The 10,810-nt window shown below is 43.1% G+C and overlaps 2 protein-coding genes across 3 annotated transcripts; one reads left to right on the forward strand and one right to left on the reverse strand.

Annotated features, from left to right (window-relative positions):
• The first annotated feature begins 181 nt into the window (after nucleotides 1-181).
• On the forward strand, nucleotides 182-6,080 carry LOC138194575 (collagen triple helix repeat-containing protein 1-like). Of its 2 annotated transcripts, XM_069143425.1 has the most exons (5): nucleotides 182-317; nucleotides 1,336-1,407; nucleotides 3,054-3,272; nucleotides 3,374-3,590; nucleotides 5,559-6,080. In XM_069143425.1, exons 1-5 carry the CDS (start codon nucleotides 204-206, stop codon nucleotides 5,699-5,701), a joined length of 765 nt encoding a protein of 254 aa, XP_068999526.1. In that variant the 5' UTR covers nucleotides 182-203; the 3' UTR covers nucleotides 5,702-6,080. The 2 variants fall into 2 exon arrangements, with proteins under 2 accessions (XP_068999526.1, XP_068999527.1); XM_069143426.1 differs by lacking the exon at nucleotides 1,336-1,407.
• Nucleotides 6,081-6,518: 438 nt separating this feature from the next.
• slc25a32b (solute carrier family 25 member 32b) lies at nucleotides 6,519-10,279 on the reverse strand. The gene is made up of 7 exons (XM_069143424.1): nucleotides 9,818-10,279; nucleotides 9,356-9,506; nucleotides 9,181-9,266; nucleotides 8,275-8,429; nucleotides 7,419-7,532; nucleotides 7,090-7,235; nucleotides 6,519-6,985 (listed from the first exon to the last, which is right to left on the reverse strand). Exons 1-7 carry the CDS (start codon nucleotides 10,020-10,022, stop codon nucleotides 6,859-6,861), a joined length of 984 nt encoding a protein of 327 aa, XP_068999525.1. The 5' UTR covers nucleotides 10,023-10,279; the 3' UTR covers nucleotides 6,519-6,858.
• Between the last annotated feature and the right edge of the window lie 531 nt (nucleotides 10,280-10,810).

Genomic DNA, 10,810 nt, shown 5'->3' on the forward strand with positions numbered 1-10,810 from the left:
ATGTCTACTTTATCCGCACACACACACGCACGGTGGTCACAATCTAAATACCACAGGGAAGTTTTCCTTCGACTACGTCCCCATAGTTGACTGGCTCCTTCCCTCTCGTCCTGCCCTCCTCTGGACTGAAGCTGACTGGAGTTGGAGCCGATCTGTCGCCTCAGATCTCTCAGCGCACACAGCAGCAGCCCGCCGTCTGTCCTATGATGTCTCCTCTCGTTGGCCGCCTGCTCTTTCTTGTCTGCTTGGCTTTGCCTCTTTATGGCGTGGAAAAGGTGAGAAATAGAGGATACCGAAAGGATCCTGACGCCGACAAGGTAAGAGGGATTAGGTGTTGCCGTTATGATGACTTTAAAAGTAGATGTGTGGCTTCAAAGCGGTTTATTAGCTAAAAAAAATGACTGACGTGAAAGTATAGAAGTTGCACTCAGTGACCTTTGCCGTTATTCAGCGCGCTTTAATGCATCTCATTTAACATTCATTGGTTATTTAGCATATTCCTCAAATTCATCCTGGGACTACTTTTTCTTGCGCCATGCACCGCTGTTTGCCAGAAATGTCTCTAAACGACTGATTTCCCCCTCAAAAAAGGGACAAAAGGTGCTTATTCATCCACATGATCCACATGTAGGAGTGTGGTCACCACTTTGGAGAAAAGTGTCTCCAAAATGACTTGTTCCCAGCAGCAGCACATCAGCAAATGCACTTTTATAGCTTTTGTCTAGTCAGCTGGTTCTTTATCATTCCAGGTTTGGCTGTTCTCCAGCAGACACGGTTTGACACAAAAAAAGTAAATTCCCAAACAGGAAGCTGGGGTCTGTCTCATTCTGTCTGCCTGCCTTTGTTATCTCTCTGCCTGTTTGACAAGTTTATGATGAGGTTATGTGACTTTGATTTGTGTAAACATTTGATGGGTGTTCTAACTGATTAAGATGTTATAATATCAAGAATAAAAATCTAGAAGATAAGCATGGTTCAACTCTTAAATTTCACAATCCTAATTATCACCCAGCCCAATCTTAGACTGTGTGTACAGAGTTACATAACCCTCCATGCTGTAGGTAGTTTGGGGGGGGGGGGGGGGGGGGGGGTGGCAAAACAGAGTGAACACACATTTCCTTCTTTAATCTCTTGGGGATCAAATGAAAGTAAACCTTGTGTTTATTTTTGCTGGGACTCTGTGGACCCTCACACCCTCCTCAGGGTCTCCTAGAAGTCTGCATACCCCTACGCTGAAAACCACAGAGCTCCAGCAGTTGCTCTTCATTATTCCACATATGAGACCACATTAGAAGCATATAATAAATAGCATTTTATGTTACCATCTGTATCTAGTGCTCTGGAAATGATGCAGAAAAGCCCAACTGCACTAGACACTCTGGAGAAGGAAGAACTTTGAACAACATGGTAATCATAAAATCCTATTTTGAATCTTTTTGAGATCCTTTGAAACTTAAAAACTCTCAAAGCATTGCATGCTCCAGGACAGCTGCAGGCTTTGCTCTGACTAAATGCATGATACGCTACTGATTCCTCAGCGCTTTGGGGCAAATGCAGCCTTTATGCTTCCAGTTACAGTAATGGACTGTGTACTACCAATACTGAGACGGGCTGGAGTGTAATTCATGCAGGCAGGCAGCACCACTATAGAAACAGCAGACTGGAAGCTAATATAAAAGTCAGCCGTGTGGCTAAGTGGATAGAGGTTCCATTCATTAGTCTGCTTTGAAAGCTCTCCAAACATCCAACCCTTAATAAAACACCGAGACTTTTCCTTGCTGAATATCACCGAGCCCTCATGCAGCACTTGCATCATTTCCACATTTTGCCACCTATAAGCCAAGATGCATGGAAATGTTATCCCCTCTTTTTTCTTCAGGGCAAATTCCAGCTTTTATTTCAGCACATGTAACCCACCATCAATTCATCGGAGACTTCCCGGTTTCCTTTAGAGATGATGTCAGGTCTCACACTCCAGGTTGCTCCACTATTAGCCACCTAATGGCCAAAACAGACCCTCAACCATCTGTTTTGCAGCAGCTGACATAAGGATACTGTAATCCTTTATACTTTCAAGCAGCTTTCAGATTCACATCATCTGAAAAACATTTTCTGACTTCACCCCAGAGGCGAGTTGGGTCAAGATGCTGGAACTGGAGTAAAAGCTCTTTGTTCTCTTCTCCTTCCTTTGGACGTTTTTCTTTCTTTCTTTCTTTTTTTTTTTTTGCCTTAATGCCTTTTGGCCACGTGCCCCCTGTAACTGCTCCACAGCTGCATGCTGAGCAAAAGGGCAGCAATGACCCAACTAAAACTCAGATGCTTTTGGCTAGGACTCATTACTACGTGTCAGTTTATGTCTCTCATCCTGGTTAAAACAACAACTTACAAATCACCTATACCCAAAATTAGAACCCACACCAACTATAAAAAGCTTCAACAGTCAAGCTGTACACTGCAATCTGTTGGTCAAAATGTCTCTTTGAGGAACACACAAACCTATTTGGATCCTCATTGTGTCTATCTCTGTATGTGGTAGGTTTTGGCAAACTCCCTCGTCTCCGTGTGAGTCTGTGTGTATTTGAGTCAGCTTGAGTAAGATGCTGCATCTGTTTAAACATAGCAGACAACTCAACAGGACAATGAATCACAGTGTGAGATGTGTGTCCCGACACCTAATTTAACCCAGTTCCTCATTAACACACAATATGTAATTTACTGGCTTTGTGGTTTCATGGTTGCTGACTTTGTTGCTTTGCTTTAGTGTGGCTCACATCTGTTTTTACACTTGTTTCAGCCCGATGGCAGTGAATTTGTTTATGTGACTTGTAAGTGAGATATAATATGGCTTCTTGCGTGTGATGGTTGGATGGATGGCAGCATTTAGGTGTCTGTGGTGCATGCAGCCCAAACAGAGATTTAACCCGCGGGAAGGGAGACAGAAAAACCTGAAACAGGAAGTTGGATAACAATAGATAAGGCTGATGCTGTTTAGATTGTTTCACTGACATCTTCCAACTCCAACTCCATTTCCTCTTTTCCTTGTTTTTTTCCAGTTTGGCAGCTGCATCCAGGGTCCAGCAGGCACCACTGGCAGAGACGGTAACCCAGGGGCCAACGGTATCCCAGGGACGCCAGGTATCCCAGGACGTGATGGGCTCAAAGGTGAGAAAGGAGAATGTATTAGTGAGATTTTCGAGGAACCCTGGAGGCCCAACTACAAGCAGTGTGCCTGGAACTCTCTGAACTACGGGATCGACCTGGGAAAAGTAGCTGTAAGTATCTTTCTGTGTTACTGGGTAATGTGGGAACTTCAATTATTACAAATACACATAAATGTTACACAGCCACATTGATATTGTATGCTGTGTTGCAGGACTGTACCTTCACCAAGCTGCGTTCAGACAGCACCCTCAGAGTCCTCTTCAGCGGCTCCCTCAGACTCAAGTGTAAGAACGCATGCTGTCAGCGGTGGTACTTCACCTTCAACGGAGCAGAGTGCACGGGACCGCTGCCCATAGAGTCCATCATTTACTTAGACCAAGGAAGTCCTGAGCTCAACTCAACCATCAACATCCACAGAACGTCCTCAGGTACGACTCAAATCACAGGCTTTGTTGTTCCATGAATAATCTCAACCAAGAATGTTTTTCTTACCAGTGGTCTGCAATGCTATACTGTGGCAAGAAAAAAGTAAGTGAATTAGAATCGAAGGCATTTATGTATAAAATTGTCTTAAAATCGAGTCAGGTCTTCATACAAATTACAATTATGAACAACCGCAATCTATTTTAATCTAGTAACACAAATCGCTGTATTGTTCTCGTCCATATTGAAATATAATTCAAATATTTGCAGTGTGAGGTTGTGAAATGTAGCCAGGATTTTTAGTGAAGTAAAAGAGAACTCCAGGCATAATTTTACCTCGTTAACTTCACTGTTAATGAGTTTACTTTACAAAATCACGATGCATGGTTGCATGTAACGTGTCCATGAAGGAAGCGGCTGTTCCCCAAGAAAGAAAAAGAAACATCACCTGCACCTGACGTTTGCCAAAGAGCACCTTGACAGTCCACAACTTTACTGGGAAAATATCTGTGGCTGTTGAAACTAAATGATTCATCCAGGGCACACAGCGCTATGTATGGCATAACGAGAGTGCTGCATACCAGCATAAAAATATCATATCAAAGGCAGAAGCACAGTGGCGGCAGTATCATGGCTTGGTGCTGCTCTGCTGCCTCTGGGAATAGACAGCTTGCCACCATCAAGGGGAAAATAAATTCCCAAGTTCAGGTTAATGTCAAGTTGGAGCTTAGCGGACTTTGGGTGATGCCGCAAGACAATGACCTGAAACATCAAAGTAAATCTACGACAGAATGACTTCAAACAAAGTAAATCCCTCTTTTGGAGTCGCCCAGTCAGAGCCTAGATCTTAATCCAATAGAGATGCTGTGGAACGACCTCAGAGAGCTGGTCACAGCAGACATCCCAAGAATATGGCAGAGCTGAACCGTTCTGTGATGACTGGGCCAAAATTCCTCCTGAATGGTTTGCATGTCAAATCTGCGGCCACCAGAAACATTTGTTTGAAGTTATTCTGGTATTGGGATTTTAGCAGTCATGAAATTCAAGGGTTCACTTACTTTTTCTCCAGCACTGTGAAGGTGTATTTAGTAATGTCACCAAGGATTGCACCTTATTGGGTGTTTTTAATAAGCGTATATTGTGTTTGTCTATACTTGTGATTTAAATGAAGATCCATTTTATGACTCATCTATGTAGAAAACCAAGAAATTCTAAAGTGTTAACATCTAGCCACTATAGTTTCAAGCAACAGTTTAACATTTTGGTAAATATGCTAATATTTGCTTTTAATCCTGAGAGTTACATAAGAAGATTGATACCACTCTCATTTCTGTACGTGAAGCAAGAGTTAGTACCCAGTTAGCTTAGCTTAGCACAAAGACTGGAAACGGGGGGGGGGGGGAACAGCTAAAAGTAAATTTACCTCCCAGCACCTCCCTAATTAGCAGTCTTGTCTAATTTAAAGTGTAGAAATGACAGGTTGTGGTGTTACTTTGCGTTACATGCTCAACTATTTCTTAGCCAGGAGCAGTAATGTCTGGAAGTTTCCACTGGTTAAAAAGTGGCAACCTCACAATGAAGGAGGCAGTAAGGAAGTCACTGCTTCCAGCATCCCACCTTTTTTTTTTTTTTTTTTTAATTTTATTACCTTTGGACAAAGGCAAGCTGTATTCCTGTTTCAGTCTTTTTTGCTAAACTAAGCTGAGCTAAGCAGTAGTTCAGTGTAGCCTTGTATTTACTGCACAGATGGGAAAGTATTACTGAGCTTCTCATGTATTGACTCTCAGTAAAAAAAAAAGTTGAACTGTTCCTTTAAGTGGTTCAACGCCTTGTTTCTTCAGTTTACAGCAACACTCCTCCAGTTATGTTCCTGAAAGTTCACCACCGTCAGAAACAAAGCAATTTACAAATGTCCGTCTCAGCTCTGAGTACGGGTGTTCCCTGACACGGTCCTCTCCTTTCTTTCTCTCCAGTTGAGGGGCTCTGTGAGGGCGTCAAAGCCGGGCTGGTGGATGTGGCAGTGTGGGTGGGGACCTGCGCTGACTATCCAAGAGGTGACGCATCTACAGGCTGGAACTCTGTGTCCAGGATTATCATTGAGGAACTGCCTAAATAAGAAGAAGAAGAAGAAGAAGAAGAAGAAAAAAGAAGTCCCATGAAAGGGAGGATCCAGTCTTGGTAGTGTAACAGTCTGTTATCTGGCCCTCCAAAATGATCAGGTCTGGTTTGCTGAGGCGTCACAGAACCACTGATGGTTAGTTGAATGTTTTTATATTTCATTTAAATACTATCTTAGTTGTCGGGACAATAAACAAGCACACCGTGTCGTTCTGTCTGCCAGAAATAAAATCAGTACTGTAGCTTCTTCTGCTTGTGGATGCTGTGAGAAAACACAAACCATTTCACACACATTGACAATGTTTAAACTGTGCAGTCATGTGACCTGTTTATATCCATTGTTACTGTTAATAAAGTCTTTTTTTTTTTTTTTTAAAGAATTTAACCTTTACTCATTCTGATACACAATGCGCTCCATTCATTAGAGCCACAAAGCCACACATTTAATGGATTTACACATCAAGCATGAGAAAATGCAGCTGGAGCACAGTTTGGATTTTATAACAAAGCGTTATAAAGCAATGCAGTTACAATTTGTTTCAGGAGAGCAAAGGATGAATTTAGAAAGAAGTGTGATGGTGTGTTTAGGCTAAAAAACCAGAGTCATTGTTGCTGTTCACAAAGACATCATTTCAAATAAAGTCAAACTAATAGGACACACACATGTAACTGGAGACCTGAGAAGATCTTGAATTTGATGTTGCTAATGAAACCTGAGTTCAGACTGTCTCCCTTCCTAAACATAACATGTAAACATAACTACTGTTTGATGAAATATTTCATCTAGTGCTTCTACAATAACACAAAACAGCAACTTACAGTAAACACCAGTTTAATGAAAGCTATCATCACAGCAGCATTGAGGTGAACAGCAACAAGCTTCCTCCTCACCACTTAATTGTGCGTCTGAATCAGAGACACATGTCAATGACACTTCACTGACAATCCAGAATTTGTATCGACGGAAGCAGAAACAGTCCCGTGTTGATTCTGTTGCTTTGCGTGACAACTTTTTCATTCAGTTTTGGTGCTTCTCACTTCAGCGAACAGTGAACAGTCAAGAGTTCGGGCCGACGCTCTCCTCTCTTTGTCTCCGTGGCACCGACGTGAGCTCGGCGTCCATGCGGCTGTTCGTGCCGTTTTTCTCCCGAGCCCTCATTTATTTTGTCCCAAAAGGAAGTGAGACACATTCTCATAAACTACAAAGGTGATGCAGCAGGCGGGGGTGACGCGTATTAAGTTGGGGATGATGCCTTTGTAGAAACCGATGGCGCCTTCGTTACTGCAGAGAAAGAGGCAAAATATTAACCGTCAATCAAACTGGACACAGTTTAGAAACAGAGAGGAGGGTGGTTCTTTCCCGTTATGAGTGGATCACTATCGCACCTCCACGTCCGTCTGATGACATCAATAACTCCATGGTATCTATTGTGCTGGTCTTGCAGGCGAGCTCGCACCACCTGATACGGGTACGTTGTGGCCACAGCAAATACTTTCGATAGCGCCGCCATTGTGATGTACTCCATCGCTTTCTGACAGACCAATGGAAGGAGAGGGAGGAAGAAGTGAGCCGGGCGGTGTCGGAAAACTGATGAGTCACTTGTTATCAACTGTGGGCTCAGTATCATTAAACTCAAAACGTTACAAGCCTTAATATGCCCGAGTTTGATTCAACATGTTTCCAGCCCGTCTGGGGCTCATGGCTCATGACTCACCAGCTTTTCCTCTGAAGGAACTTTCTTGTATTTGTTGTAGTCTCTCTTGAGCTCTTCATAAGCCATGAACTGCAGCGCTCCGTGAGACGTACCGAACAGACCAGGAACGTAACCCTTTGGAACACACACACTCTGTAAGTCCTTCTGTCTTGATACACTCAAACTAGCCACAGTATAAATGACCCATTGATAGAAAAGCCCATTCAACTACAATCTGCACTATATCTTTGGCTCTTTACCAGCTTAAAGCTCTTTTTGGACACATTTCTATTTGCCAAGTTAGCAGTAATGATTCTCCAAAGCTCATGAAATGCATATGAAAGTAATTAAGAAACTAAAATACAGCTTAAAAATTCGGGATGTTATTACTATTATTTCGGCGTTGTGCTTTACTACAGCTAATAAAGGTTGGGGATGCCCTCTAGTGGTGATTGTGGGAATCTCACAGGTCAACTTTGTTTACAGCAGTGGTGCTGAGGCCTGAAGCAACCTCTACGGTACAACTTCAGTCCGACCGATATACGGGTCAGCTTTTATGGGCAGATATCAGCCTATCACAGATGTATAGGTATCAGTGTGTATGTTTGTTGATACACACTGATATCAAAACCTTTCTGTTTTTTATTATCTTTTTTTATTATTATTATAAAAACGTATTGTTATTTAAAACAAGGGAAAAGGTTTAATACATATTTCTGTCAAAATTGGCAAAAGTGTTTCATAACCACATGTCTTTTGCGCCCTATTAAGCATCGGCTTGGCTCCATATATAACTTCAGTATTTATATTGCCGGTGGCTGCACTAAGCAGTCATTCCTACACTATGTGGAAGTCCCAGAACACATTGACGTCTCACCTTGTATAGTCCGGGCACTCCCTCCTGGCGGAAGATCTTGACCAAAGCATCCACCATCCCCTTGTACTGCTTACTGGTTGGGTCAGCGTTGTACTGCAGCACCAGCCGGGTCTTGGTCACCCAGATTGGATTGGTTAGGGTGAGTGTTAGGATGCCTGGTGAGGACGATGAGGACATTGTTACTATGAGGTTTATGACATGTGCCGAAGACAGTCTTTGAAGTACATTCAGTGTCTATTATATTAGATGCATACTGTACATACACGTAATCCCTTCAGTAAACAGTACTGATTACTGTAAATAGCTGCGACCTAAATTATATACCTTGAAAAACAGGACTGAGAGTTACTCAACCTTGAAATAGAAAAAGAGACCTGATCCAAGTGATGTTGATTGTGATGAGGCAGTTGAAGTGTTAACACGGCAAACTGTCCAGCTGTTTTGGCACATTACACAGTGGTATGAGCTTATTGCAGCATCAGCACCTGTACATATCTGTGCCAACAAAGGATCGCAACAGAGAAACACCAAACTAGGTCTGAGGACATTTAGAAACAGCCTAATCATTGCATAGTTTCTGAAGGATTCATATCAGAATTGTCTGTTGATATATCATCAGATTGTATAAACTCAGGCCGTGGATGCCACATTAAAACAGTTAGGTCACCGTTTTTTGCTGGAATCCTTTTAGATGCTATATTTTCAGCACCTAACTTAATTTTGCCAAGAGGAAGCAGATCCATGTGATCATGTGAGACTATAATGAACACAGGGGCTGGGAACTCATTTGTGTCTGCCCCCTGTCAGTTGAAACCAGCTCAGGGCAGCGCTGTCCAGCTGTTGTTGTTGACCATGTGGCGATTATGTGAGTGTGAAGGCAGCAGCGTTCAAACACGTGGGACTGACCTGCTTCGGCTGCAGACACCAGGTGTTCAGCGGCACTCAGCTCAGTCTGACGACCTTCCTTCGTGTACCCTTTGATCGCATTGTAGCTGCAAGGGAAGAGAAGTCGTCAATATCAGTGAGAAACATCAGCACGCAGGTGAGGTCCAACAGGTTTATAGCTTCACAGCTGACGTACAAGAAGAAGTAAAGACCCCAGGACGCTCCGGCACCCCAGACGTTGGGCGTCACTCCTTGGTAGAGTCCTCTCAGTCCCTCCTGCTGCCAGACGCTCTTCATGCAGTGCACGATGCCGCTGTACTTAGGTCTGAGGTCCAGTCCATCACTGACTGTGTTGAAAAGACATGAACGATCTTTAAGTGACGTCATCCGAATTAATCATAACAGATTAAAAAAAAGCATGTCTCAAATGTTTGAAGTTAAGTCGTAGCAGCTTGCAGATCAAGAATCACAGAGATCCTTGTTGAAATGTCAAATGTACGAACAGAGTATTGAATTACTTTCGATTCAAGGAGAGGAGAGAAGCTCCTGAACCAAACAGTACGCTGTTATTTCGTGGAGCTAATAAGCGGTAAACCTCTAGTGCTGCGGATGAGTTTAAAGACATCATCACAGACACACAGTACAATGAGTGATGTACCTGCAAACCTGATTTTGACCAGGTCCAGCGGGTGAAGCATCAGCGTGGACACCACTCCCCCGCTGAGTCCCGCGACCAGGTGTTCTACCTTCACGTGACTGAACACCTGCTGGACACGTCCGGCTAACGAGGCGGCGGGGACGGGTTTGCGGGACAGTCCCGTCTCGGTCACGTTAACGTTACCGGGGTTTGGAGGGGAGCTCATTTCCACAGGTCACTTAGCTCGGAGCTACCTCCTGTCAGCTGGTCACAGGGCGCGCTGTAGTAACGTTGAACGAGTTGATCGAGACGACAACGAGATGAGACGACAACGAGCTGCAGGATCTAAATGAGGTAAACAAACTCTTCATGTTCACATGTCAGCGACTGATCCACGTTTTTTAACGCGGTGATGCGCCATGGCTGCTGATCTGTCTCTCTTATCAAGTCGCGGCACCGCAGCTCGACCTTGTGCTCGTGTTTAGGAAACGTCAGGTGGTGGTTGTTAAAAGCGCTACTTCCGGTTGCGCGTTTCAAAATAAAAGTAAACCTGACGGGCAGGAGCGCGTTATTTCGGCATATTTTCTCCCAACAACCATGTCAATACCACACTTTATCATTTTATATTATTATCCTGGACTGAAACATCAGAACAGATGAAACTGAAACCTATTAACTTTTTTTTTTTCCACCATTAAAAAAAAAAAAACTTTTAAAATCACATTTGTTTGAATGTCATGTATCCAAGCTTGTGTCTTTTTTTTTGTATTTTGTATTTTTTCTCAAAGGATGCTTTCGTGCAGCTTCATTTCCTTATTTGGTGGAGCCTCTTGAGGGAAAAGTCCCGTTTATACTTTTATTATAATATCTAAAAATGGACACTCCTATCAGTAACTTTCTACAAACGGGTGCGAACACTCAAAAGAAAGACAAATAAACGATTTAGTTTGAAGACCGCGTGGTTGTATTTCCAGTTGTCGTCTTGCTGAAATTTTACAACTTCATAACTTATTT

The sequence above is a fragment of the Embiotoca jacksoni genome, unplaced genomic scaffold (assembly GCF_022577435.1).
Source record: "Embiotoca jacksoni isolate LCO1_2020_lvr unplaced genomic scaffold, fEmbJac1.0.p SCAF_11, whole genome shotgun sequence".
NCBI classification, from domain to species: domain Eukaryota; kingdom Metazoa; phylum Chordata; class Actinopteri; family Embiotocidae; genus Embiotoca; species Embiotoca jacksoni.